At 50.4% G+C, this 27,264-nt stretch overlaps 3 protein-coding genes across 3 annotated transcripts; 1 reads left to right on the forward strand and 2 right to left on the reverse strand.

Moving 5' to 3' along the window:
• Nucleotides 1-1,419: 1,419 nt before the first annotated feature.
• On the reverse strand, nt 1,420-4,007 carry PDZD11 (PDZ domain containing 11). The gene is given in 7 exon segments (XM_033072353.1): nt 1,420-2,157; nt 2,737-2,797; nt 2,883-2,981; nt 3,219-3,275; nt 3,671-3,714; nt 3,717-3,753; nt 3,869-4,007. Coding segments are annotated over 7 exon segments (420 nt in total). The 5' UTR covers nt 3,956-4,007; the 3' UTR covers nt 1,420-2,122.
• Nucleotides 4,008-4,554: 547 nt separating this feature from the next.
• Nucleotides 4,555-20,571, forward strand: KIF4A (kinesin family member 4A). The gene is given in 31 exon segments (XM_033072422.1): nt 4,555-4,678; nt 4,755-4,869; nt 5,512-5,702; nt 5,915-6,004; nt 6,569-6,735; nt 6,891-6,952; nt 6,955-6,984; nt 7,167-7,286; nt 8,251-8,426; nt 8,895-8,956; nt 9,586-9,721; nt 9,841-9,899; nt 10,078-10,183; nt 10,731-10,796; nt 11,076-11,261; nt 11,642-11,745; nt 11,978-12,122; nt 12,849-12,959; nt 13,217-13,300; nt 14,011-14,124; nt 14,301-14,456; nt 14,836-14,930; nt 15,349-15,478; nt 16,152-16,322; nt 16,664-16,771; nt 16,919-16,996; nt 17,079-17,180; nt 17,741-17,887; nt 18,607-18,723; nt 19,334-19,456; nt 19,900-20,571. Coding segments are annotated over 31 exon segments (3,660 nt in total). The 5' UTR covers nt 4,555; the 3' UTR covers nt 20,086-20,571.
• Nucleotides 20,572-21,528: 957 nt separating this feature from the next.
• On the reverse strand, nt 21,529-25,284 carry TAF9B (TATA-box binding protein associated factor 9b). Its single transcript, XM_033072375.2, has 7 exons — nt 25,225-25,284; nt 25,046-25,127; nt 24,474-24,610; nt 23,692-23,826; nt 23,000-23,081; nt 22,353-22,466; nt 21,529-21,954 (listed from the first exon to the last, which is right to left on the reverse strand). Exons 1-7 carry the CDS (start codon nt 25,273-25,275, stop codon nt 21,794-21,796), a joined length of 762 nt encoding a protein of 253 aa, XP_032928266.1. The 5' UTR covers nt 25,276-25,284; the 3' UTR covers nt 21,529-21,793.
• Between the last annotated feature and the right edge of the window lie 1,980 nt (nt 25,285-27,264).

Below are 27,264 nucleotides of genomic sequence, written 5' to 3' on the forward strand. Positions count from 1 at the left end.
GGATGGAGGAGAAAGGAAGGACAGAGGAGGAGGAAAACGAGGAAGAATGGAGGAAGGATGGAGCAGGAGGGACAGAGGGGGAGAAAGGAGGAGGAAGGATAGAGGAGGAGGAGAAAGCACTTTGCTGACATTGTTGTGAAATATGGAATATGTAATAATTTTCTCAGGAAGTCTCTTCTTTGACCTTTCATCTTTGCTACTTTCAAGCCTTATCAGCAAAAAAAAAAAAAAAGAGATTTAATCCAAGAAATTGAGCTGGAAGTGGTGTCCAGGTGTTGGAAAGAAAAATGACTTGTTGGTGGAATTGCCTCCTTGAGGGTTAGGGCTGGGTCAATGATCTCAGCCCTGGGGGACATTACCAAAGCTTGGGAAGAAGGATCCCTGTTTTGGGATAACAAACGTGGTGCCAGAACCTCCTGCAGCCCTCAGGAGAGCCCTGCAACACATCTGGGGCTGATCCTGCTGCTCCAGAAGGACCTGCAGCACTTCTGCCAGCACTGAGCCCCTGGCACTGCTCCCTTCATCCCTGCAAGTGTCCCAGGCCAGGCTGGACAGGGCTTGGAGCAACCTGGGATAGTGGGAGGTGTCCTTCCCATCCAAACCATTCCAAGATTTTATAAATTTGTGCCTCTCAGCTCAGTTTTGTCAGTCACTAAAATAATCCAGTGTTGCTGGAGCTGTTGTTTTCCCACCAGCAATCAGTAACTGCTGGAGTTCTGCAGGATGAAATGGATTCTGGTGGCCTTAATGCTTTGCTAATTAACATATTCAAGACGTGAATGTGCCTTATAAAGAATCCACTCTTTCCTGTCAGCCAAGTCAGCAGGAAAACACCTGAGTCATTCCCTGGGAGGAGCTGCCCAGGGCAGGGCAGACCTTCCTGGAGCTCCTGCCAGGGAATGCTCTGAAGCAGGAGGGACAAAATCAACGCTGAAATTGGATCTGCAGCTCCCTGTGGAGAGAGCTCCTCTTTTCCTGTGGAACATGGAGATTCTGGGAAACCACTGTGAGACCAGAGAGGTGGTACAAGAGGTCTCCATCCCCTTCCAGGGGTTCCAGGATGTTCATTCCCCTGGTGGAAAAGCTAATTTTTAATTCTGAGTGAAAAATGTATTTTCCAGTCTTTTCCTCGCTCCCAGCCTGGCTCAGTGTCCTGCCCTGGAGTTGTGCTGGTGCCACCACAGCCAAAATCCTGCCTTGCTCCTTCCTGGCAGTGCTGGAACATACTCCAGGTTAATCAGGGACAGATTTCCAGTGGAAAAAGTGTCTGACACAGCTGCAGATCCCAAATTTTCTCCTGCAGGCTGCATGGGTGACTTGGAGCTGAGCCCTGTCCCAGCCTTTCTTTGGAATGGAGCTCGTGGTGGGTACATCCCAACCTCCACACAGACTTCCTGAGTGGGAATTCAAAAAGCTGAATTCAGGCTGCTGTACTTGATTTATTGATTGTTTTTACAGAAAAAGTGGAAAACACCACAAGGAAGAGAAGGCCAGAGCCAGGGCTGTCCTGAAGCCGTTACAACATGATCCCACCAGGCATTTGCCCCTGGATTTGCTGATAATTAACATGTTTACTTGGTAATTAACATTTCCAAACATCCCAGCCCTATATTGTGAGGGTTTTATCAGCAAAGAGCCACAAACAGCCAGAGCTGTGCACGGACTGAGGCTGCATTTTACTCCTGCAATTCCCAGCAAACCCAGCAATGCAGAACAGAGGTGGGACACAGCAGAAGGAAAAAATTCCATGGCACAAGAGTGGAACCAGTGAAATGCCTGTTTTCTGCTCAGGAATGCTCAACAACCAGGAATCCAGAATCAAGGGATCCAGAACCAACCCAGAACTCACTTAATTTAAATCTTACTAAAATCTTGATGCTGCTGGAGCAGCTGCCCTCCAGGACCCACTTCACACCAGCTTTTCCCAACACCCATTCCCAGCAGCACAGCCTCAATCCCCATCCATCTTCCAGCCAAACGAGCCCCTTGGCATCTCTCCACGTGGGAAAGAGCTGATCCTGTGCAGGACAGTGGTGCCTCCAGTGAAAGCTGAAACGTGAGGAGTCATCTCAGACGTTGGGAAAGAGGAGTGGAGAGGTTTTGGCAGGATGAAGCTCCCCTGTTAGTGAACTGTCCGTTCCTTCTGCCGCTGGTAATCTGGGGGGGAGGAACAAGGAGAGGAATTACCCAAAATGTTCAGGAAAACACACATTGCCAAGAGGAGGCAGTGTTTGAGACCCTCTGGCTTTAAAAGTGCACCTCCCCAAGTCCTTTCAAGTGATTTTAGGGCACTTAGAACAAAATTATTACTACTCTTTTTTTTTCTTCTTAATGGCCACTTCCCATTTTATGAAGAATCCTTGCTTGGCTTGACTTCTCCCTTTTTTATCCCTTAAATCTTGGAACTTTGGAGGTGCAGAAGCAGAAATTGGGAGTTAACCCAGTCCTTCCCTTCACTCACAATTCAAACATCCTTAGTGAGGGATATTCACCATTGGCACTTGTGCTAGAGCTCATTCCTATGATATTCAAGGATAATTAGCTTAAATTTATGAGCTCTAAATTAACTTTCCCAACCATGCCACCTTCCTGCTCTCCGAGTTTTCCTATGTGGGCAGATGAAGCCAGGCCTCATTATCCTGATGTGATGCAGTCAGTGACCTTGGGCTGCTAAACTGGGGTGGAATGGGCAGGGATTTATGGAAGTTTGCTTCCCAAGGAGCTTCCAGGACTCACTGTAGGGGAAGTAGCGCACACGCATCGTGATCTCCCGCGCCGTCTTCAGGATCTCCACAGCCTGGAAAACAAGGAAAGAGAGTTCCAAGGGTTCTGTGCTGGGCTGAGAGGCTGGAAGGAGGTGGATTCTCCATCCCAGCACTCACCTTGCTGTGCTCAATGTCCTGGAAATCCACATCGTTCACTGAGAGCACCTGGTCCCCCTCCTGCAGCCCAGCCCTGTGAGCATCCGAGTCGGGAATTACCTGGGAAGGGAGAGCAGGGATGGCAGCGTGGATCTGCCACAGCTCCCTCCCACACTGCCCTGGGGAGCAATTCCAGGGGCTGGGAACAGATCAGGGAGTGGTGCAGGATGTTCTGTGGTAAATGCCAGCCCCGAGCTCAGGGGGTGTGAGGTAGCCAGAGCCTCCCTGCACACCCAGCCAGCTCAGCTGCTCCCACAGCACAGGCAGGATCCGGGAATGGCACAAGGACGGACACACCTTGGAGATGAAGATTCCCAACTGCGAGGCTTTTCCTCCCCGGATGTTGAAGCCCAGCTGTGGGAAGAACCAGCAGGGCAATGCAGTTACCAGGACCCTTCTCTTGGCCCAGTTCCTTTTCCATTTCCCAGGACACTTCTCCCTGTCCAGAGCCCTTCCAATTCCCCAACTCCAGGATGGATCCAAGGCGTGGCTGCAGTGCTCGGCCAGGCAGCACCAGCCCCTCTCTCCTAATTCCTTCCACCAGGAATACCTGAGGGACCCGCTCCCACCCTCCAGCATCTCCACATCCCAAAACACCACACATCCCAACACACCATAACTCCTCCCCTTGCCCACCGCCCTGGAATCTGCCACCCCGTGCCAGGACGCTGCCAGTCGGGAATATCGCAATCCGAGCGTCTGGAAAAGCGTCCGGGAACGCCACACCAGGCCGGTACCGCCCGCCTCACCTGCGCCCCGGGCGGCTTCTTGAGGACGATGGTGCGGGGCAGGACTGCGTGAGCTCGTTGTTGTAGTCGGTGTGATAAACGCGCTGCGGGGGACGCGCGGCGGCTCAGCCGGGGCCGGGCCGGGCTCCCCCGCCCGGCGGGGCCCCGCGGCCGCCGCCACCCCGGGCCGTCCCCCCGCTCCCCCCGTGCCGGGCTGACCTCGTGCGGCGGGACCCAGGCGGGCGGGCTCTCGTAGGGCGGCAGGAAAACCACCGGGAAGTCATCGTAGGGCACCCGGCCCTCCATGCTGCCGCTCCGCCGCGGCCGGGACGCGCCCCGGGCGTGACGCACCGGCTGCGATTGGTCACGGTCCGCCCCTCGCCCCGCCTCCCGCCTGACGCACCCGCACGCCATTGGTTAGGCCCCGCCCTTCGCCCCGCCTCTCGCGCTGTCCCACTCCCACCTCCGTTGATCCCGCCCCATATGACGCACAGCTCTGTGATTGGCTGTAATCCCGCCTCTCGGTGACGTACAGCCCCGCGATTGGCTGGCGCTCCACCCCGCCTGCCGCACCGCTCGGTGATTGGCTGTGGTAGCGCGCGGCTGGTTTGAACAGCGGCCGTTACGGCGCCGCCATTGGAACGGGCAGTGACGGTTCCAGGTCAGTCCCGCGGCCGCCCCGCGACACCGGGCAGGGCCAGGCCGGGCCCGCTCCTCCCCCGCTCCAGGCCCGGGGCTTCCGCTCCATCCCTGAGCCCCGGCAGGGCCTCTTCACCCCTCCCTCCCCACCCCCCCACCCCAGATCCCCGGCAGGGCCGCTGCACCCCCCGCTCCACCCCCATCCCGGGCGGGTCCCCGCTCCATCCCCGCTCCCCCCTCACGGCGCTCGTGTCCCGCAGGCCGGCGATGGTGCGGGAGGACGAGAAGGGCATCCCGGTGCGCGTGGCGCTGCGCTGCCGCCCGCTGGTGCCCAAGGAGACGAGCGAGGGCTGCCAGATGTGCCTGTCCTTCGTGCCCGGCGAGCCGCAGGTGAGGCCCGGGGCGCTCCCGGCGCTGCCGCAGCCCGGGCGCGTTCCCAGCGCTGCCCCGTCCCTCTCCTCCGCAGGTCGTGGTGGGCAGTGACAAGGCCTTCACCTACGATTACGTATTCGACCCGTCCGTGGAGCAGGAGGAGGTTTTCAACACAGCGGTGTCGCCTCTGGTCCGAGGCATCTTCAAAGGTTTGTCCCGGATTTTGCTGCTTTGGAGCCTGTTGTTCTCCACAGAACGAGGGGCTGTGTTCTCTGGGGCTGCTGCTTCCCGAGGCTGCCTGGTTTTCATGGAATACCAGAAGAGTTTGGGTCGGAAGGGACCTTAAATCCCATCCTGTGCTGTGGCAGGGGCACCTTCCACTAGCCCAGGGTGCTCCAAGCCCCGTCCAGCCTGGCCTTGGACACTTCCAGGGGCAGCCACAGCTTCTCCCCACCCTTACAGGGAATAATTCCTTCCCAATATTCCTGTTGCAGTGGAAAGCCATTCCCCTTTGTCCTGTCACTCTAAGCACTTCTAAAAAGTCCCTTTCCCTCCTTAAGAATAACACAACGAATTGTTAAACATCCTGTTCCAGGATGCTGCTGTGGAGCTGGGAAGGCAGAGAATTTGTGCTGCGTTTCTGTTTAGCGCTAATAAAAACATCCACTCTTAAAAAAGAGCTGAAATAATAATTTTATACGTGCTTCATGGAGTTTTCTTTTTTTTTTTCCTCTCTCCATGTTCCTGACTGTGATCTATGCTTACAAGAGCTGATTTTCTGGAAGCGTGGCTTTCAAATATGCAGCTTTCTGTCCCCACGTGACTCATCACAGTGCCCTTTGTTCCCTCAGGATACAATGCCACCGTCTTGGCCTACGGACAGACGGGGTCAGGGAAAACCTATTCCATGGGGGGCACCTACACTGCCAACCAGGAGTATGAGCCCAGCGTGGGGGTCATCCCCAGGGTCATCAAGCTGCTCTTTGAGGAGCAACAGCAAAGGCAGGATTGGGAGTTCATCCTCAAAGTTTCTTATCTGGAGGTAAAAGTTTGGTTTTTATCAAGTTATGAATGAGAGCAGATATTGATTAAATCAACCCCTAAGAATCCAGGAGGTTTTGTCAGTCATTTTTGGTCCAAGGTGTCTTTCTCTAAAGGTGAAATGAGTAAAATGTGATGCCAAATCAGCCCTAATTTCAGCATAACCACCCTTTCCTTTGGTTGGTAACTGAGCTGCTCCTCTGCTGCTTCCAGATTTACAACGAGGACATCCTGGACCTGCTGTGCCCCTCCCGAGAGCGTGCCCAGCTCAGCATCCGGGAGGATCCCAAGGAAGGCATCAAGGTGTGCCCTGCTGGCTGTGGGAGCAGCAGGGGGTGAGGGATGGGCACTGAAGGGGGTGATGTGGAATTTTCTGTCATCCCTAAAGCAGTGGGGTGGGGCTCATCCATGTGTTGGGAGCAGCACAGAGAGATCGAGGGGGATGGATCCTCAGGGGAAGCACAGCTTGCCAAGGAGCACATCCAGTCCCTCCTGCTCATCCCCTCTCTGCTTTGTGTCCCTGGGAGCTGCCTCTCCAATCCTTTATTCACACAAATCCCCTCCCCTTCCTGGCACAGCTCCCAGCTTGGCCTGGGATATCCATGGATTTGTCCCTGGAGCCCTGAGGAGTTCTGTCTCTGGCTCTGGAGCAGGCAGGGGAACCTGGGGGCTGTTCAGGAACAGGTGATGTGAAGTGAAATTCAGAACCAGTTTTTCCTGGGAGTTTCTGTGCCAGGCCCCTGGCTGGAGGTGACACTGATCTTTGGGAGTGGGCTGGCACAGTCTGAGGTGCAGGGAAGATTTTTCTGATCCCAGGTGGGATGAAGAGGAAGCAGAGGATAAACAATATTTCCTTCCTGGCTACAGATTGTGGGGTTGACAGAAAGAAATGTCACCTGTGCCCAAGATACTGTGTCCTGCCTGGAGCAGGGGAACAATTGCAGAACTGTGGGATCCACAGCCATGAATTCCCAGTCCTCCAGATCCCATGCCATCTTCACCATCTGTGTTGATCAGAAGAAGAAAAATGACAAGTGAGTGTCATTGTGCAGCTGATCAGAGTGGCTTTCCCAAAATTTCCTCATCCTGGTCCTGAGCTGTGCTTCTCAGGTTTTGGCTCTCTGAATTTTCAGCTCCTGGGCTGCTCCTTTTCCACCTGGGAGAATAAAACAGTTTCTTTCTGCTCTAGGAATTGCAGTTTTCACTGCAAGCTACACCTGGTGGATCTTGCTGGCTCTGAGAGACAAAAGAAGCCAAGGCTGAGGGAGACAGACTCAAAGAAGGTCTGTGGGCTGGGAGGTGGTGGAGTTTGGGTTTCTTCTCACTTGGGAGTTAATAAAAGAGCAAAGCACTTCTTTTATCCTTTAATCTGCTTTTTTAACCTTGTTGAAGTTTTAATAAGGGCAGGAAATGAGGAGTTTGGAGCTGTTGAGGTGGCTGTGCTCACTGTGAGCTTTGTCTGCAGGAATCAACATCAACAGAGGCCTCCTGTGCCTGGGGAATGTCATCAGTGCTCTGGGAGAGGAGAATAAAAAGGGAGGGTATGTCCCCTACAGAGACTCTAAGCTGACCAGGCTGCTGCAAGGTGAGAGAAGATGATGACAAAACATAAACTTACAGGTGCTTTTTAAATAACAAAGCAGGAGAAACCCCTCAGCTCAGAGCTGCTACTGCTGCAAAGGGATTTATTTGTTTGTTTAATTCCTCAGGCCTTTCCTGGACTTATTTTAGGTTGTAAATGCAGTGAGATGAGCTCAGAATGAGTCCTGCTCTCCTGCACTTTGTGTGACAGGAGGAAACAAGACAAATTCAGGCATATTTTTGGTGGGGAGAAGGAAAGAGAAGTCTGGGAGCAGAGATCTATTATTGTACCTTAATTATAGCAACTCCCTGGTGATGTCAGAGCCTGAATGAAGCTCCAGCTGTCTGTGCCTTCCCTGGGATTTGTTTTCTTAGTCTGAATAGCTGCTCTTTATTTTTCAATAGCTGGGATTTGTCTTTTAATGCATTTTATTTAAGTTACCCTTTAATTTGGGCTCAGCTTTAGTAATGAAATTACTGAGATTTTTGTGGTAATTACATAATTTGGTGCAAAAGCTTTCCAGTATTTTCCATGTCTGAAAGTACCTCATTAAAACCTAGATTGGGCTGGGTGTGGGGGCCCTTTTTTTTTATTGATTAGTAGCTTTAAGGAGCCAAAGGATGAAGTTCCATGCAGCTTTGTGATCTGTTCTTAGGCACTCTTAATTGGTGAAAATTCTGGATATTCCTGGAGGTCTTATTACTGGGGGGAAAAGGAAGGGGCAAATCTGAAAGAACCAGGCCAGAAATGGCATAAAGAAGTTATTTATTAGGGCAATAACTGAGGCTTCTGGGGTGAAATCTTTGGTTTCAAACCCTGATTTTTGCTTTCACACAAAACTGAGTGGGCAGAGGAGAAAGTCATGAGTGGCACCAAAATCCAGCTGTTTTAATCTGCATTTTGGAGATGCCCTCATGGAGTTGGAACCCTTGTCATTGTTGCTCTGACAGTTTCTTTTCCTTCCCAGACTCCCTGGGTGGGAACAGCCACACTTTGATGATTGCCTGTGTGAGCCCAGCAGATTCCAACCTGGAGGAGACCCTGAACACTCTGCGTTACGCTGACAGGGCCAGGAAAATCAAAAACAAACCCATTGTCAACGTGGACCCCCAGGCAGCTGAGCTGCACCACCTGAAGCAGCAGGTACTGGGACATCCCTCAGGTTCTGAGCTCAGCAACATCCCAAAACCTCACAAAAAATGCAAATCATCCCTAATGTGCGTTGCTGGGTCTCTGGAGGTGGCTGTGGATGTTTCTTGGAGTTTTCCTGCAGTCAGGGTAAAGTGGTGGTGCTAGTGTGGTTTAAATTTCCCTTCCACCCAACAAATCATTGCCTGGTGAGCTCCAGGCACAATTAGAGATACAGAGATGCTTTGGTGCCTTCCTGACATCTACCTGTGCCCAGCAGGGTGGGAAGGGAAGAATGCCTGGAGTGATCCCAGAGGGAAATGAAGAACCTTTTAGCTGAGGAGTAAATGGGTGAAATGCTGTAACAACAGCACTCCTTTCCTCTGCTCCATAATTCTCCTTTTGCCACAGCCTGTGGAGTCAGGAATACCAAGGATCCATAGAGCTGCTCCATTTACAAGCAATAATTATTTGTCTCTGCAGGTCCAGCAGCTCCAGGTGTTGCTGCTCCAGGCCCATGGAGGGACCCTGCCTGTGGCTCTCAAGTAAGATGTGTTATTTAATGTTCTATGGATGTGTATTCGTCACACACACTCTGACCAGTGCTGTGGAGTGAGGGAAAAACAAATTGGTTGCTTTTTTCCCTCCTCTTTTTGTCATGCTTACTGGAATTCTCTGGGATATTTAGTTTTGTAGCAAACACCTCATGATTGCAAAAATGTGTTGCAGGAAGTAAAAGAGGAAACTTGAAACACCTCCTGAATAAATTCCTGTCTCTGAGACTCATCTATCCCTGTTTTCCTCACCCCTCTACCCCTAAATGTGGGGCAGTTCCACCTCCATTATCCTTAAAAGCACAAAATCTGGCACAGAGTTGGATTGTGCAGCTGTTGTGTTCTGGGAATGTTTCAAAACCAAGCACATGCAGTTCACAACCTCTGTTTGAGTTTTTTCCTGCCTTCTGGAAGTGTCCAAGGCTTGCACAGAACCTGGAGCTTGTGGAAGGTGTCCCTGCCCTGGCAAGGTGGGGCTGGATGAGCTTTAAGATCCTTCCCTCCCAAACCGTTCTGGGCTATTTATTGTAAATTATTTAGGGAATAATAATAATTTTGGAGGTGACTTCAGTGCTATCCCAAAGCCCAAACTCACACCCAGCTGCTCCTTGCTGTTGCAGTGGTTTGGCTCCCTCAGAGAGCCTCCAGTCCCTGATGGAGAAGAACCAATCCCTGCAGGAGGAGAACCAGAAGCTGAGCCAAGGGCTGAGTGAGGCTGCTGGACAAACAGCACAGATGCTGGAGAGGATCATCCTGGTGAGTTCAGAAGATCTCTCAGTGCATTCATTTTCACACTGACAATTTTTTTTGCTGCAGATTAATCAGCTGATTCCTGGATTCCTCTACAATTGAATATAATTCTAATTTTTTTTTAGACAGAGCAAGAAAATGAGAAGATGAGTGCAAAGCTGGAGCAGCTCCAGCACCATGCTGTGTAAGTGTCCCCACACCCTTCTCCTGGGATAATGTCCTTGGGAATTCAATGTTTTCAGTGGGATAAACTGGATCCAGTCAGCTGGGGTTTGTCCATCCAGAATTTATTCAGAGGTTGAGTGGGAAAAGTTGTTCTTCCCTGGTACAAACTTGCCATGGCCTTGTTGCCATGTTTCCAGGTGCAAGCTGGATCTGCAGAAGCTGGTGGAGACTGTGGAAGATGAGGAATTAAAGGAAAATGTGGAGGTGATCCGGAATCTACAGCAGGTGCTGGCTGAGCTGCAGGTAAGGCTGAGCCCAGGGAGAGGGGAATTGTGACAATTTCCTCAGGAAATCTGGGATTCCACTCCAGCAACTTCCCTCAAGGAAGCCAGGAGTTAAAAGTGTAAAATTACTCTTGATCTCCATGAAAAAATCTGGTACTGGAGCTTGACATGGATTTACAGTCCCTAAATTGGATGGAATGTTCTGAACTTAGTGATTTTTATGGACAGTGTAATTTGCAGGGATCTGAAATTGTTAAACAGAAGCTTCCAGGCTTTTGTCTAATGGAGGAATTTCAGTTCTCCCACACTGGACATTCCTGTGTTCTCTCCTCCTCCTTTTCCTGTTCTCTCCAGTGCTGGAGTTCAGGGAAGATTTCAAGGAATGGCTTTTCCAACCAGACAAGGAGGAGTTTCCTCACATTCCTCAAGGAGGAGGATGATGGTCTCCTCTTTCCAGAGAGGACAATCACATTGTACTTTGCCATAATGTGCCAACAGACTGTTATTTCCTTCATTTCATTGCATATTTCCCTTTTCACCTAAATTTTCTTCTCTCTGCCCACCAGAGTGAAAACGCTGCCTCCACAGAAGCTGCTGCAGAGCTGCCAAACTCTGAACAGAATTCTCCAGGTGTAAGTGAGGGGCTCAGCAGTGCACACTCACTGGGGCATGGTTTTATCTCCTCATCACTTTTTTCTGCTCCTTCCTGCTAATTTTCTAACTCACATGCTTGATAAATCATCTCTCTTGTCTGTGCTGTTTTAAACTCAGTGTGTTCAAGGTCAAGAACCTGTTGTCATTTCTGCATATCTGATTTTTTACATAAAATGAATTTGAAGCTCTCTGTAGAAATGAATCATGTAGTTCAGGAGCTCTGGATTGGCCTCTCCTCATGGCTGTGTCTCCTGCAGGTAGGAGAAGTGGGCCAGGAATCCAAGAGAACCTCCAACGACTTCAGCACCCAGCACGCCCTGCGCCAGGCACAGCTCTCCAGGGAGCTGCTGGAGCTCAACAAAGCCCTAAGTCTGAAAGAGGCCCTGGCCAAAAAAATGTCTCAAAATGATACTCAACTGGAGCCCATTCAGTCCCAGTACCAGGTAAAGCTGAAATCCTCCTTGCTCAGTTTTTTTTCCCCAGTTCCTGCTGGGGAAGGAAGGGAGATCTGCCCTCAGCAGCCTGTTCTGATTTGGGTCTGTTCCTTAAGCTGAGTTTCTGCTCCCTTGGGCTTTTTTCCCTGCTGTGCTGGGATCTCCCATCCCTGAAATTATTCAGTGACAGTGATTCTGTGCCCACCAAAACCTCCAGAGTGTGCTGGGCCAGCCCCTGTGACCTTCAGACTGCTCTCAGATAAGGTGCTTTAACAGCCTCTGCTGTGAAGGAATGGGATTTTTTCCAAGGTTTCTCTATCTCAAAGCTTTGCCTCTGTGTGTCTTCCCAAGGTTTTTACTTGGAGATTTATTCTTCTTGTCCTTTCTAGACCAATATCAGGAATCTGGAATTGGAGGTCAGCAATTTGCAAAAGGAGAAGGAGGAGCTGGTCCTTGCTCTGCACATGGCAAAGAAGGACATCAACCAGGCCAAGTAAGAGAGCTCTGCCTGCAGCTCTGGGGGTTCTTAATGTGTCTCAAAATCCAATGCCTTGCACTTCCTTCCTCTGTTAAAGCTCTTTTTTGGTGTAAAAGTGTCCCTTTAACGTGCCAGGAGCTGCAGAGAAGCCTCCTGTGGGCTTTCAGCAGCAGCCACGGTGACAGAGGTGACATTTATCATGAGGTTTGTCTCAAGCTGGAGAGGATTTGTTGTTGTTTCTCTCCAGGCTGAGCGAGCGGCGCCGCAAAAGGCTCCAGGAGCTGGAAGCACAAATTAATGAGCTCAAGAAGAAGCTGAATGAGCAATCCAAGCTCCTGAAGCTGAAGGAATCCACAGAGCACACGGTGTCCAAACTGAACCAGGAGATCAGGGTAAGCAGCACCTCTGACTTGAGCCATGTGGGCAAAGCAGCTCCCAGGCAGGAATGGCAGGAAATCCCTGGCAGGAATCCCTGATGGAATTCCAGAAAATCCCTGATGGAATCCCTGGTCAGGAATGGCAGGAAATCCCTGATGGAATCCCTGTCAGGAATCCCAGAAAATCCCTCATGGAATCCCTGGTCAGGAATCCCAGAAAATCCCTCATGGAATTCCTGGTCAGGAATCCCAGAAAATCCCTCATGGAATCCCTGTCAGGAGTCCCAGAAAATCCTTCATGGAATCACTGATGTAATCCCAGTCAGGGATGGCAGGAGAAAAAAATCCCTAATGGAATCATCCCAGAAAAGAATTCCTGTCAGGAATCCACTTTCTATTTAGCCAGCAGTTTTTGGCAAAATTCCTGTGGCTACATGACCACAATAGGGAGGTGACTACTGAGATTTGTAAGTCCAAAGTATCTTCTGGCACTTCTAATATTTATTGCCTCAGTCAAATAATTTGATTCCTCTTTGCTCTCCTTAAAATGTGTTGGTCTTCCCTTTATGCCTGAAAAAAAAAAAAAATCAGTTTTCTAGCACTTTGAGAGTGTCCTGAGTGGGAGCACATTAAGATTTCCACCTGTCATTCCCCACAGCTGGCAAACTTGGGGGGAATGGAGGCTGAAACTCTTTAGGATGTAAATCCTGAATAATTCTTCCAGCCACTGATGTTTTTCAGGAAATGAAGCAGCAAAGGGTGCAGCTGATGCGTCAGATGAAAGAAGACACTGAGAAATTCAGGCAGTGGAAGCAGCAGAAGGACAAGGAAGTGATCCAGCTGAAGGAAAAGGTGAGCAAACCAGCCCCTCACACTGTTCCCCCCTCCAGAGGAAGGGTTTGTTTGAAGGCTGCAAGATTTCTTTAACTGGGAAACATCTGAAAAGAGCTGGGAATGCTTTGAAAAGAAGCTTGGCTTGTGTAGCTGCCATTTTTCAGCACTTGGAATAATTTGTGGCTGGAGATTTTCAAGCTCTTGCTTGAATTTTGGGACTGTAACCTTTCTTTTGTCATGGAAAATGTGACTTTTGAAGCTGTTTTTCCTTGCAGGACCGTAAGAGACAATATGAGCTCCTCAAGCTGGAGAGGGATTTCCAGAAACAGGCCAACGTGCTCCGGCGCAAAACAGAGGAGGTGAGGAGCCAACCCCTCCTGGAAATTCCCAACCAGTCCCTGAGGTCTGCCGAGTGGGGCAGGAGGAAGGAACAGGATACACAGAAACTTCTTAAAGGAGGTTTAGAGGCTGGAAAGAAAAGCTTTTCTCTCTGTAGAGAAATCCCCTTTTCTGCCTGGTAGCCTTTGAGGTATCCTGGTTAAATTTGCTGCTTAAAGGGATTTAGAGGCTGGAAAGAAAAGATTTTTTTTATTCTCTGTAGAGAAATCCTTATTTCTGCCTTGTAGCTTTTGAGGAATCCCAATTAAATTTGTTCCTTAAAGGCCAAATGATTCTGGGTACCAAATGACTCTGAGTCCCAGGTTCCTGTGGCAAATCCACACAGATCCCAAGCTAGGAAGTGGGAGATGAGTTTGGGTGATGGATCTGCAAGGTTGCAACTCAAAATCCTTTCAGGGTGGCTTTGTAAAAGAAATGCATCTTCAACCCCTCATTTTGGCTGTGTTCTTCTACCTTCAGGCCTAGAAGGAGCTCCTCTTTAAAGGAGGAATGGCAGCAAAGGAAATAAATCAAGGACAGGAATCCTTGAGTTAAACCAGAATTATCTGAGATTTATTAACCTTGTGCTGTCACTGTCCCAGTGTTTGCCCTGGGCTGGGAATCCCTGGTGTTTCCAGCTCTAACAGATGATTTACACTCCCTGTTCAGCTCCTTGTGGGATCTTTTCCAGGCAGCAGCAGCCAACAAACGCCTCAAGGATGCCCTGCAGAAGCAGAAGGAGGCGGCAGATAAACGGAAGGAGACCCAAAATCGGGGCATGGAAGGAATTGCTGCACGAGTCAAAGTGGGTAACAGCATTTTTACATCCCAGCACTGGGCAAACTGGAATTTGGGGTGGGTGCTGGAGCACAGCAGGACCAGGGAATTGCAATGGGATTATTGAAATGGGGATTATTCTCTGAAATGCCTTCCCAGAGGATTCTGAGCTCACCCATTGGGTTTTGGGGGTGATTTTTCCAGAGCTGGCTTGCAAATGAAGTCGAGGTTCTTGTCAGCACTGAGGAAGCTCGAAGACACCTGGCAGACCTGCTGGAGGACAGGAAAATCCTGGCTAAGGAGCTCCTTCAGCTGAAAGAGAAGAAAGATGCTGGGGAAAACCCTCCTCCAAAGCTCCGGGTAAGAGAAATTCCCCTTTTCCCACCCCAAGGAACTTGTTACTTAATGGAATTTGGGAAAATGTTTTCCCTGAAAGGGCAGTCAGGCTTTGGAATGGGCTGCCCAGGGAAATGGTGGAATCACCATCCCTGTAAGTGTCCAAAAACCATCTGGATGTGACACCTGGGGACATGGGTTGGAGGAATGGTTGGACTCGTTGCTCCTGGAGAGCTTCTCCAGCCTCAAGGATTCTGAGGGATGCGAATGGCTCCCCTTAGCAAAGGATTTTAGCAAGAAAAAGTGGAGCTGAAGCTGTGGGGAGGTGCTGGAGGCTTTTCCAGCTGGAATATCTGTCAGTGTGTGTGATTTGCTGCCCTGGATCCCTGTGCTGTGATTCCAGAGGCGCACGTACTGCCTGGCTGACCTGCAGGCTCCAGACACGGATCTCTCCATCTCCAAGCAGATTGAGAGCCTGCAGACTGAGATGGAGCTCAGGTAAGCACTGCCACAGAGCTCACCCACACAGCCTTGCCCTGCCTTTTCCCTCATTTCCACCCCAGCTCTCTGGGAGGTGGGAGAGGATGTAAAAACACACAGCCTGGAAACAATAAGGGAAAGGCGTGGGTTTTCCTGGCTGGAATTTTTCTGGAGTGTGGGGAAAATACTCAGGTACTTCAGCTGGGTGTTTTGAGCTGTTAGTGGGTGGAAGGGAAAAACCTCCAATTTTATTTGGGAATGTGGAGTGGAGGCAACACTCCCCAGGGGAGCAATGCAGGCTCCAGGTGCTCTGCTGAGCAGCAAAAATCTCAATTTCTGCTACTTTACTAATATTCTGAGAACAGTAACATTAGCCCAGAAGCCAGCCCTGCTTTTCTCCTGTGTTGTAACCCCAAATCCATGGATTCTTCCCCAGGAGTGCTCAGATAGCAGATCTGCAGCAGAAACTCCTGGATGCAGACAATGGAGATCGGGCCAAGCAGCGCTGGGACAGCATTGCCACCATCCTGGAGGCCAAATGTGCTCTGAAGTATCTCCTGGGAGAGGTAAACCCTGGATTGTCCTCTTTTATCCCTGAAAACAGAGGCTGTGAGTCTGATTAGCCACAAATAAAAGGAAGTGACCAAAGGAATTTGAGTGAGGCCCTCTTGTAGTGGATGAAGTTTATTCCCTTCTCAAGTTTGGATTAAAGTAATCTATATTGGAAATCTGAAAAACAGGGAAGTGGGATAGCTGCTAAATGTTTGCATGGGAAAGCAAAAAGACAGATTTCAAAAGTGGAAGAGAAGAAAAAGTAACTGAAATTCTTCCTGAACAAGCAGGGGAAAAGGGCAGTGCTGGCAGAGGTTGGGGAGCTGTGGAATTGGTGCTGAGATGGGAAAAGGGAAATTGGGGTATTGTGGCATCAGAGAAAGCAGCTGAAGGACAGAATTACTTGTTGCTCCCTGGTGCTTGGAAATCAAAGGAAAAGGGTGAAAAGGAAAATACTCTGAGTGTTGCAGGAAGGGAGGTGAATTCAGAACTGTGAGCAAGACCTTCAGCTCCCTGCTTTGCACTCCCAGAGTGTCTGGCTCTGAATCTCTCCTGCTTTCCTTGGTGCTGAGGGCTGGGCCAGTTCCTGGGGTGACTGAAAGTTTTAGGGATGTTTCCCCTCCACACTGCAGCCCTGTCCCTGCAGGGAATCCCTGTCCCAAGCCATCCCTTGCCCTTGTTTTCCAGCTGGTCACCTCCAAAGTGCAGGAGAGCAAACTGCAGAGCAGCCTGGAGCAGAGCCAGGCCAGCTGTTCTGACGTGCAGAAGATGCTGATGGAAGAGAGGAACCACATAGCAGAGCTGGAGGCAGAGTTCCAAAATCAGATTTTGGTGCAGGAGCAACAACACCAGGAAAAGGTGAATCACAGCTTATGGAAATCTTGGAGTCTGATCTCCAGGTCTGCTCAGAGAGAAGGGTGAAGGGAAAATGAAGCTGAATTTCAACTCAAATTTTCTTGGATTTTTTGCAGGCAGCTCATTAAAAGCCAAAGAAATCTCTGTATTTATCCTGTGCAACTTGGTTTGTTCAGTAACTTTCCTCCTGCTTTAAATGAGGTTACACCTGAACACAAGATCACTTTTCAAGTAGATCAGGGTGGAATCGTGCTGGAAGTTGCAGGAAATTTCCCTGAGCCTGGACTTTGATGCCAAGTGCTCCTTTCAGAAATTCACCCCTGTTTATTCCAACTTGCTTTCAGGTTCTGTACCTGCTCAGCCAATTCCAGCAGAAAGAAGCAGCAGAGAAGAGATTGGAGGATTCCCTGAATGAGCAGGAGAAGAAACTGCAGGAGCGACTCCAGTTCCAGGTGCAGTGGCTGGGGAGGGGAATCCTTTGGGATACCTGGAATTAGGACAGGGATTGTTTGTTCCCTGTGCAGGCTGGAAAAACCCTGGGGCATTTTCTCTTATTTAATCTCCAATGAAACAAATTTCCTCTTGTCCTGCAAAAACAGGAGGAGGAGCTGGAAAAAATGAGGGAGATCTGTGAGAAGAACCAGGAACTGCTCCGGGAAAACGACAATCTGAAACAGGTGAGCCTTGCACAGACACCAGAACCTTGTGCCACTTGGGTTTAATGGATTTTGCAGAACTAATTCTTGGCCCTTTTGACAGAAAATGCTGCTCCTCCAAGTTGCCAGTGGCCAGAAGCTCCGGCACATCCAGCAAAGGCCACCTGAGTCTCCAGATTCTTCTTTTGATTATGTTCCACCCAGAGTAAGAGGCTGCACAGTTTGTATTGCACCTGAATTCTTTGCCAAAGTTCATCTTGGTGATAATGTGGATTTTTTTTCTTTCTCCTAAGCTGCTTTTACCAGCACTTGTTCCACTCATTGAAGTGGCCCCTTCAGTCCTTTCCAGAAGGCTAATGATTTAAAAAAAAAAGAAAAAGGCAAACAATCCCCCCTTCACAATCCAGATTGTTTTTCTGGGGCATTCCCAGTCTTTAAATTATGGAGCAAGGCAAACATTGCTGCTTTGTAAAGAGCCAAATCTTAATGCTGGGAGGAAGAAATGATTTCAAACTCTTTGGACAGGAGTGTGACACTTGGTTTTTGTCATGTAATGTGACAACTCAGACTTCCAAGGATTTGTCATTAATACTTTAAATTGGATTTTGTTTCCCCCCTCCCTCACCCCACAACCTTCATGGCTGTGAGGAACTCTTGAAAACCTTAATAAAACATAACAAAACCTTATTAAAACATAATAACAATTAATAAAACACAATCAGTGTGAATTTTGGAGGCCTAACCCCTGGTGCTCCTGTGCCACAGCCCAAGACCCGCCGGCAGACCACGGCCAAGCCCCGAGCACCCAGCCCTGAGATGGATGTGGAGGAGCTGCTCTCTGACTCTGGGGAGCTGGAGGATGCTGAGTGGCTTCCTGGGAAAGCAGGCAAAGGAAAGAAAAACCTCATGGGGGTAAGATCCAGCTGCACTGATCCAGTGCCTGTTAGGGAATCACTCTGTCCAAGGATTGGGTGTGGAGCTGTGAGGGGTGGGGTCTGCACTGTTCTCACATGGCAGGAATGGGTTCTTTGGGTGCCTGGGGACATTTGGGGTCTTCCCACAGACACAGCAAAGGTTGTCTGCAGTCAGCAACACACTCCTGGACAGGCTTTCCCTGTCCAAGTCACCTTCATCCCATATTCTGTCGTGCTGCCCATGCCTGAGATGGCCTCTGCTTTGGGAACAGCCAGAGAGCCAGTTTTAGGGAAAAACAAAAAAGATAACCTGTTGTGGATCCCTGTTCCCTTTGGGAATCTGCAACTTCCAGTCCTGACAAAGCCTCAGCTTCCATCTGTCTGTGTCAAGCTGGAGCTTCAGCCTGGGGCTCAGAAAATTCCTGAGGCTTTTGGGGTGGGGGCTCCCTCTTTTTTCGGAAATTTGGATCTTTTGTATGACCCAAGTCAGGCATTGAGTAACTGAAGGTGCTTATCCTGTAGATCCTGAAGATGGATCTGTAGGTGGAAGAAATTTATTCTGGATATTGGGAAGAAAATGATTCTGGGATGTAGGACTGGCAGTGAAATGCACCAAGGGGCAGCTTGGGGGTGTCCCTGTCCTTGAGATGTCACAGCTGGCAGGAGCTGGAGCATTCCAGGAGCATCCTGGCCATTGGATCCCCCTTCCCTCCACAGTGCTCGTGCAAGGGTCGCTGTGGGAACAGGCAGTGTGGCTGCAGGAAGCAGAAGTTGGGATGCACTGACGGCTGCAGCTGCAACCAGACCACGTGCAGGAACAGGGAGAGGGGTTTGGTGAGTGCTGCTGGATCTGGGGAGCACAGGGGCTGCAGGGCCTGGATTTGGGCAGGAGCAAGGCTGGCTGAAGGGATAATTCCCACACAAGCATAGTTTGTCCAGGCAGAGCACGTGCACTTTGCTGAAGCTCTGTGAATGTTGCTGATTAGTGCCTCTCTGGTAACTGAGGACAATTTTCCACTGCAGGACCAGACTCTGCCTTTCAGCACAGACTTTTGGAGATTCACAGCAGAGATTTTCGTGTTCCCACTTCTCCTCCACAAATCCAAGGACAAATAATTTCAATTTTCCTTTTGGACTCACTAAATTAAAGTTGTGTTTTTGGCTTCAGACAACACAAAACCTTGACTCATTCCAAGATTTCTTTTTAAGAATGGAAGGGATGGTTTGGGGAAGGGGTTGTAGCAGTGGGAAGGTCCATGAGAAGTTGATGTTCTTGGAGGAAGTTGTTCCTAGTGGGACCTAATTATTGCCTGTTTTATGGAGGCCTAACCTGAGCTGGAGCATCCTGTAGTGTGGAAAAGTTCCCAGCTGGAGAGCAGGGGGATGTGGTGGGAAGGGAAGGGATGGATGTTCTGCAAGAGCTTCACCCTCTGCTGCCCCTCAGGAAATCACAACATGTGAGGAGCACAAAAGGGACTCAGAAGGGTCCTTGAAGCTGGAAGACCCCATGGAGATGAAAGAAGAAGAGAGCTTCTTCCAGCCTGTGTGTGTCACTCCCACCACCAAGGTATTCTCAGGGGAGAGCAGAGCTGCTCACTGAGGGATCTTGGAGGGAAAACACCCCAGAGGAGAAGCTGCTGCTGGAAAACTCTGCACAGCTCGTGTGGAAGTTGAGAGTGGGCTGAATTCCTGTGTCCCAATGAAATGATCCCACAGCTTGCCACATTTTCCTGCAGCACCTTCAGCGAGGGAAGGGGGGAAGGGAGGAGCTTGCAGGGTGAAATCACATCTGTCCATGTTCAAAGCTGTTCTCTCTGAGCTGGCACATCTCATTTCTCCTCAGCTAAACAAATTCCCCTATCCCATGGGAACCCCTTACTTCAACTGCTGTCTCTTCCTGCTGCATCTTGATATTTTGTCCAAAAAATGGTCTTTTTCCTGACTTGAGTAAAAAAAGCAACGCTTGAGGTTGGCCTGGCACTCCAAAGCTTGTCCCTTGCTTTCCCCCAGGTGCTGCAGGACATCACAGAGCAGGAGGTGCTGCTGAAGATTCCCAGCACCGCTGCCCCCCTGCTCGGCAGGGACGAGGAGTGCCGGGAGAACCAGAACCCCCTGGGGAAGAAGAAGAAGAGGATGCTGAACAGCACCATCAGCTTCTTCTCAGGCTGCACCCCCATCAAGGAGGAGTTTAACTGAGCTGGAGCTTTCCCATCCCTTTAGGCCACATTCCTGGTGAATTTTGAGGGAGTTGGATTCTCCTGCTGGAGCAGCAGCTCCTGCCCTCAGCAAGGGAGTCAAACTCTCCTTCCTGCTGGTCCTGTCTCTGTAAATATTTGTGTGTTGGGGCAGGGGGAGGAGGGTAAGAATCTTTCCTCTGGAATTCTTGGGGTAGAATGGAGGGGATTTTCCAGGTGGGTGTTCCCAGCTCCCTCCCTCCTGTACTGCTGGGTACGGTTTCACCTGTAATCTTGAAAGAACTTTTCCTTTGCACTGGAGCTCTGCTCCTGCCTCTTCCCTTGGAGCCTGAAGGAACTTTCAGCTGCCCTGGGAGAGCCATGGAGTGAGGAGGCCCTGGCTGAAGTCTTAAACCAGCAGCTCTGAACTGGTCTGGCTTTCTGGCCCCTTTGGCCGCTGGACTGTCTTTATTCAATGCATTCAATGTGAATAATGTAGGAATTTTAACCCTGGTTTGTAGTTTTAATAAAGGAATTACTAAAGGAACCTGGCTTGGAGTTGGAATTATTGTGCACAACAGTCCCCAGCCTCCCCTGGGCTCTCTGCACTTAACCTTGGTCTTAAAACCAGTCCAGGAGTTGCTGCCACTGGGACCTGCTCAGGTCTTTCTGTCCAGACACCCCAAAGGTGGTTCTGCTGCTTTTCCTTGCCCTCAGTCTGAAGCTTTGAGTCTCAGCAGGCAGAAAAGGCAATAAATATAATTTTTATTAAATTTATTTTTCCTCTACAGCTACTGGTGGTGACCCAGCCCTTCCCTGGGATGTGCAAAGGGCTGATTCCCTGAGACTCTTTATGTGCCTGTTGGTATCCCAGGATTTGGGTTGGAAGGGAACTTAAGGCTCATCCACTTCCACCCTCCCAGGCTCCTCCAAGCCCTGTCCAGCCTGGCCTTGGACATTCCCAGGGATGGGGCAGCCACAGCTTCTCTGGGCACCTGTGCCAGGGCCCCACCACCCTCACAGGGCAGAATTCCTGGCAAAAATCCCCCTGGCCCCTGGACTGAGAGATCCTTAATTTCAAAATTATAATAATTTGGAGGGAGAGGATTTGAATTTTTCCATTTCAAGACAGGCTCCTGCTTTCCTTAGCAGACCTTCAAACCAAGACAGAAATAATGTCCTGCTCTAGCAGCACAGCCCATACCCAGAGCAGTTATTCCAATAATCAATAAAGTGCCAATAACAGGGCAGCTCCAAACCCTGCTGGAATTGTTCTGTAGGAGGTGCTGTTATAAATGGAAATGAGTATCTGATGTGACTGTTTGTAAACACAAATATAAAATATTTTCAGAGTGTAACAAGAGAGGGAATCATATAGTTCTGTTTATATAGAAATACATAAATATGAACAGTTAAAAAAAACTCTCCACTTTATTTCCACACTCCCGAGGCCCAAACGGGGCCTTCCCACCCATTCCCACCCTCTGGAGTCTGTGTGAAATCCATGGGAAGAGCTCCATAAATCCCACAGGAAGAGCTCTATAAATCCCATGGGAAGGGCTCTATAAATCTCATGGGGAGAGCTCTAAAAATCCCACAGGAAGAGCTCATGAATCCCATGGGCAGAGCTCCATGAATCCCACAGGAAGAGCTCCATGAATCCCATGGGCAGAGCTCCATGAATCCCACAGGCAGAGCTCCATGAATCCCACGGGCAGGGCTGTGGGCCCTCACAAGGCGTCGTAGTCGTCGTCGTCCTCGTGTTTCCTCTTGAGCGGGTTGGGGTCGGCGGCGCCGGGCGGGACCATGTTGGTGGTGATCAGGATGTTCTTGGGGCCGATCAGGGAAGGGTTGATCAGGACGTTCTGCACCGTGGGGGTGGTGGGAGTGGCTGTGGGAAGCATGGGAAGGGTTCACTGAAAGCTTTGGAGCAATCCCTGAGTTATTCCAGGCTCATAAAGCGCTGTGCTGCCGGAATGTTCCGGGGGGTTCATCCCAAGAGGGAGGATGGGGAAATGCTGGGGGGGTGAGAATACAAGGGGGAGAGGGAACCAGGAGCCAGGGTGGGAGGGAGCTGCCCAGGATGGTGATGTTCTGGCTGGGAATGGGAATTAACACTGGAAGCTCCTGGAAATTCCCACACCAGCTTGGCCAGAGCAGCTGTGGCTGCCCCAGGTGTTCCAGGGCAGCTTGCAGCAGCAGGGAGGGTGTCTCTGTCCATGGATGCCAAGGCAAGCAGCCTGTGGCTCTGTGGTTACCCTGTTTCCATCCCAGGAACCCCAGGAATACCTGACTTGCCAGCAGGCTGTGAGGATGGGATCTGGACAGTGAAGCGCTGCCCCGCCAGCGACACCGGCGCTCCCACCTTGGCTGACACCGACACAGTCTGGGCTGAGGGGGTACCTGCAATCAACACAAAACAAATCAAAATAAACCCACAAACACTCCCACAACTCCCTCCCAAGTGGAACTCGTTATTAAGCACAGGAACACAAAGACAGCAGATATAAGGAGTCAGATTTCCAGGCAGAGCTGCACATTTTGCCACATCTACAGAATTCCAGACTATAAACACACACGATTTTAAGTGTACAGCTCTAAATTTTAAGATTCTTTTAAAAATGGATCTTTCCCAGGGCTATTTAATTCAGCATCATACTGACATTGGGGAAAACAACCCTAAATTTAGGTGAAGTTCTTGGGCCCTTAAATAAAGAATTTATCACAAATATAGAACAGTGCAATGCATTTTTGTTTAAATGTTATTGTATAATAAAGATTAATTAATGAAATTAACTTTCTGATGCTGTCAAACAATATAAGGTCAGGCATTCCTGAACATTCCCTCAGAGGGAATGAAAAGTGTTTTAAATGATTTCTCTTTATTTTTCCTTCCTGGAATGAAGGTGGGAATCCCCTGTGGAGCTGATTCCTACCCAAAGTGGGAGTGCTGGGCCTGCTGCTCACGGCGCCCACGCTCAGGCGAGGGACTGTGATCCTGCCTGCTGTGGAGGAGACCTGTGGGAAGAAACCAGGGAATCAGGGAAAGGTCTGGAATCAACAGGAAAGTATCCCCTCACTGAGGCATTCAGGGCTTCCCAGCAAAGGAAATATTTTCCCTTTAAAGCAGAAACAACTGAGGTGGAGTATTTCTATACTCTTTAATATCCACACCAAATCCTGACTTGTGCCTCTGGCAACTTAACATTAAACCTGAGAGTTCCTCCTGGATATCAGGAGGAATTTCTTCATGGAAAGGGTGGTCAGGCATTGAAGGGGCTGCCCAGGGTTGGAGCTCCCATCCCTGGAGGTGTCCAGGGAATGACTGGAATGGCCCCCAGTGCTCTGGTGGGGATTGGGCACAGGTTGGATTTGCTGATCCTGGAGTGCTCAACGATTCTGCAGTATTTCTTTAATACTACAATATTCCCATATTTTAAATTTTCCCCTATTTTAAAATTTACATTTCAAATCAACCAACCAACATTTACAAATCCAGCCTGGACACCTCCGAGCTGTCACGCACAGGCCAATATTCACCCCCACCTTTCAGAGGTGTGGCAAACTGGAATTGCACAGCACTCCCAACCCCCCAGGGGTGAATCCCCAGCCCCTGAGCAATCCTCACCTTCTTCTGCAGGGATTTCAGGCGGTAGTTGGGGGCAGTCAGGCAGTACCTGTCGGGCGGCAGCCGCGGGCCCGAGTACGGCTTGATCAGCGGCAGCGGCGTCTGGTTCTTCTGGCGGGCGATGTCCAGCAGGAACTGCAGAGACATGGAAACATCCCTGAGATATCCCTGTGTCCTGGTGACATCCCCGTGTCCCACTGACATCCCTGTGACATCCCCGTGTCCCACTGACAGCCCTGAGACATCCCTGTGTCCCACTGACATCCCTGTGTCCCTGTGACATCCCTGAGATATCCCTGTGTCTGGTGACATCCCTGTGTCCCTGTGACATCCCCGTGTCCTGGTGACATCCCTGTGACATCCCTGTGTCCTGGCCATACCCGTGTGCCACTGACATCCCCGTGTCCCACTGACATCCCTGAGACATCTCTGTGTCCTGGTGACATCCCTGTGTCCCTGTGACATCCCCGTGTCCCACTGACATCCCTGTGACATCCCTGTGTCCTGGCCATACTCCTGTGTCCTGGTGACATCCCTGTGTCCCACTGACATCCCTGTGTCCTGGTGACATCCCCGTGACATCCCTGTGTCCCGCCCTCATGCCTGTGTCCTGGTGACATCCCTGAGACATCCCTGTGACATCCCTGTGTCTTGCCCTCATTCCCGTGTCCCAGACACATCCTTCTCTCCTGCCTTCATCCCTGTGTCCCAGTGATATCCCTGTGTCCCAGCCTCATCCCCGTGTCCCGGCCCGCCCCGCCCCGCCCATGCCCGGCACTGACATCGCGGGGCGGGGGCGATGTGAATGACTGGTCGGTGCGGCACTGGATCGCCAGGCGCACGTCGTCCGCGTCCACGCTCGACTTCTTGGCGTGGCTCGAGTAGATCTTGGCGTCCTCCAGGATCGTGGTCACGTATCCTGAGGGAAACAGGCTCTGGGTTAAATTAAATGCTCCCCATCCCCATCCTCACCCCCATCCCGGCTGGCTCTGGCGGGTACTGCTCGCACTGCCCGAGGGCAGCGCTGGATGGGATAACGGGAAGGAATTCCTCCCTGCCAGGGCCTGGCACAGGGTGCCCAGAGGAGCTGTGGCTGCCCCTGGATCCCTGGAAGTGTCCAAGGCCAGGCTGGAGCAGTCTGGGACAGTGCAAGGTGTCCTTGCCCAAACTATCCTGCGATTTGTGATTACTTTTAAAGAGTCACAGAATTACAGCTGGAAAATATCTCCACGGTCACCGAGTCTGACGGGGACCCCCCGCACAAACACGGATTCACAGAGCACTCCCTGCTCCACACAACACTTCCCTGCTCCCCCCGGGGTTCCCCGCGCACTTCCCGCCCGGCCCCGCTTACTGTAGGCGAACTCCAGCATCTGGTTGATGACGCGCGGCTCGTACTCGGTGATGCCCATGTCCTTGAGGATCTGCGCCATCACCTGCGGGGGGCACACAGGCACCGCTCAGCACCGCTCAGCCCCCCGAGCCCCCCGGTACCTCCCGGTCCCGCCCGGATCCCCCCGGACCCCGCGGTACCTGCGCGTCTTTAGGGGCGCTCTTGGGAGACGCCATCTTGGCCGCCTCCATCGCTTCCGGTCATGTGACACAAGGGCGCGGCTACGGCGGCCGGGCGGGCTCGTTGCTATGGAGACGCGGCCTGGCGGGGTTGCTATGGAGACGCGGCCTAGCGGGGTTGCTATGGAGACGCGGCCTAGCGGGGTTACCATGGAGACGCGGCCTGGCAAGGCGGGAATTGATTTTACTATAAATATTCATGTAGGCCAACTGATGCACAGACCAATCTGCTGGATTCAAGTGATTGTTTTCCTGCTCCCCCTGCTGCAGCTCAGTACCCCCATTTGGCCTGTGGTGAGGCAGGAGGGGATGTTTTGTTATTTCATTAACAGCTCTGAAGCCACTTTTTAAATTGCCAGCATTCCCAGGATAAACTAAAAATGGCGGTGTGTTCCCACTGTTTTGGAAGCAAATTTAAAAGCTTTTTAAAGCTGGTTTTCATGACAGCTGACTGGATTTGGAAGCCATTTAGAGCACATTCCATGTGAGTTTAGTCAAAGTTTCTCACTTTCTGAGGCAAAACAGAACCAAAAATAAAGTTTTGTTGCGATTTTGTCCAGCAGGCCATCAGCAATGTTCCAGGAGCAGTTGCAGTGTGTTGTTAAAATCTGGGATGGTGCCACTGCAGCCAGGCCTGGAGGAAGAGGAGGCGCTGGGGACTCCCATCCCAATTCCTCAGAGATGGAGACACCAAGAGCTGCTCCTCTTGTGAAAAATGAGGTTCACTTTTCTGGTAGATTTTAAAAGGTTTAATGAAAGACAACAACAGACAAATAAAATAAAGCAAAAGGTTATAAGGGCTGGGTGCTTGGCATTTAGTTAAGAGCACACCTGCTGTTTTGGAGACACTCTTTAAATTTATCAGCTCATTGCATATTTATACACTTATTACACATTTTAAAACATTTTTATAAACTATTTTATATATTCTAAGAACTATTTTACATGGTTACTTCTTGAGTCTGCTTTTTTAGAGTATGCATGTTTTTTGGCTGTGGTTTTAATTTATTTTTTGTATCAGTCTTAATTTGAGTTGTGGTTTTTAATTTTTATAGATGGTCACAGCTGGTAACTGGTCTATCAGCAGCAGGTGTTTGGGTGTTATTTAACTAAGTAGGTAGTTCACTTACTATAAAGATACTTTATCAGCTTATGTTGCTCTTAAAGAAAATTATATACTATTTTAACACTACACATACAATATTCACTTTAATATTTGTGAAAAACCAATACCATAATATGTATTTACAACACTCTGATCCATTCCAGCAGCAGCTCAGGTGCCCCATCCACAGCCAGGAAAGCACCCAGAACCTTCCTGGATGGGGACAACCCCAGCCCTGCCTTGGGTTTGGGGGTGCTGGGGACGGCCTGGGGGACAGGAGCAGCCCCACGGCTCTGGCAGAGCCTGGAGGAGCTGGAAAACCCTGACCCAGCACAAGGGGCAGGCACAGAATTCCTGTGCCAAAATTCCTGTGCTGAGGCAGCGCTGAGGCCAAGTCATTTGACTTCCATGAGTCAGAGCGCGTTACACAAAAACATCCTGGGAGGAAGGAGGGAGGAGGAATTCCAGACACTGACCTTAGACAACAAACAAATTCCACTTTTCTTTCCTCTTATTTTAGGAAAGGGGGGGAGAGGAGCTCTTCCACAGGCTGGGATCAGGCTGGAACTCAGCACATGGGTTCAGCACATTTGTTCCTGAGGTAGGAAAGAAAATTATAGTTTGCAAGTCTGTGGGGCTTGGGATTTATTCCTAAACCCTCTGTGCCACCCTCTGACTCTTCTGCCCCCTCTGTGCCACCTTCTCCACCTGCCCACAGCTGATTTTCCACTCTGGGAAGCACAACCAGGAGCTACTTGCAGGATTTCTGGGAGGAAAGCAGCAGTAGAAGACAGGGAGAGTTCCCACAGGGCAGCCACCTGTCCCCAGGGCCACAAACGCCTTCCTGGCCATGGATGCTTCTCCCCATGGACAGTCCTGTGGGGCACAGTCGTGCT

Source organism: Catharus ustulatus, chromosome 14 (assembly GCF_009819885.2).
Source record: "Catharus ustulatus isolate bCatUst1 chromosome 14, bCatUst1.pri.v2, whole genome shotgun sequence".
In the NCBI taxonomy this organism is placed as follows: domain Eukaryota; kingdom Metazoa; phylum Chordata; class Aves; order Passeriformes; family Turdidae; genus Catharus; species Catharus ustulatus.

Bases quoted from the DNA above. Each gene is read 5' to 3' on its own strand.
- TAF9B (XM_033072375.2), bottom strand. From the start codon at position 25,275: ATGGAGGCGGCCAAGATGGCGTCTCCCAAGAGCGCCCCTAAAGACGCG. The intron at 23,827-24,473 runs GTCAGTGCCGGG...ATGTCTCTGCAG, and splicing joins CATCGCCCCCGCCCCGCGAT to TTCCTGCTGGACATCGCCCG. The intron at 23,082-23,691 runs GTGAGGATTGCT...TTCTTCCCACAG, and splicing joins TGAAATCCCTGCAGAAGAAG to GTCTCCTCCACAGCAGGCAG.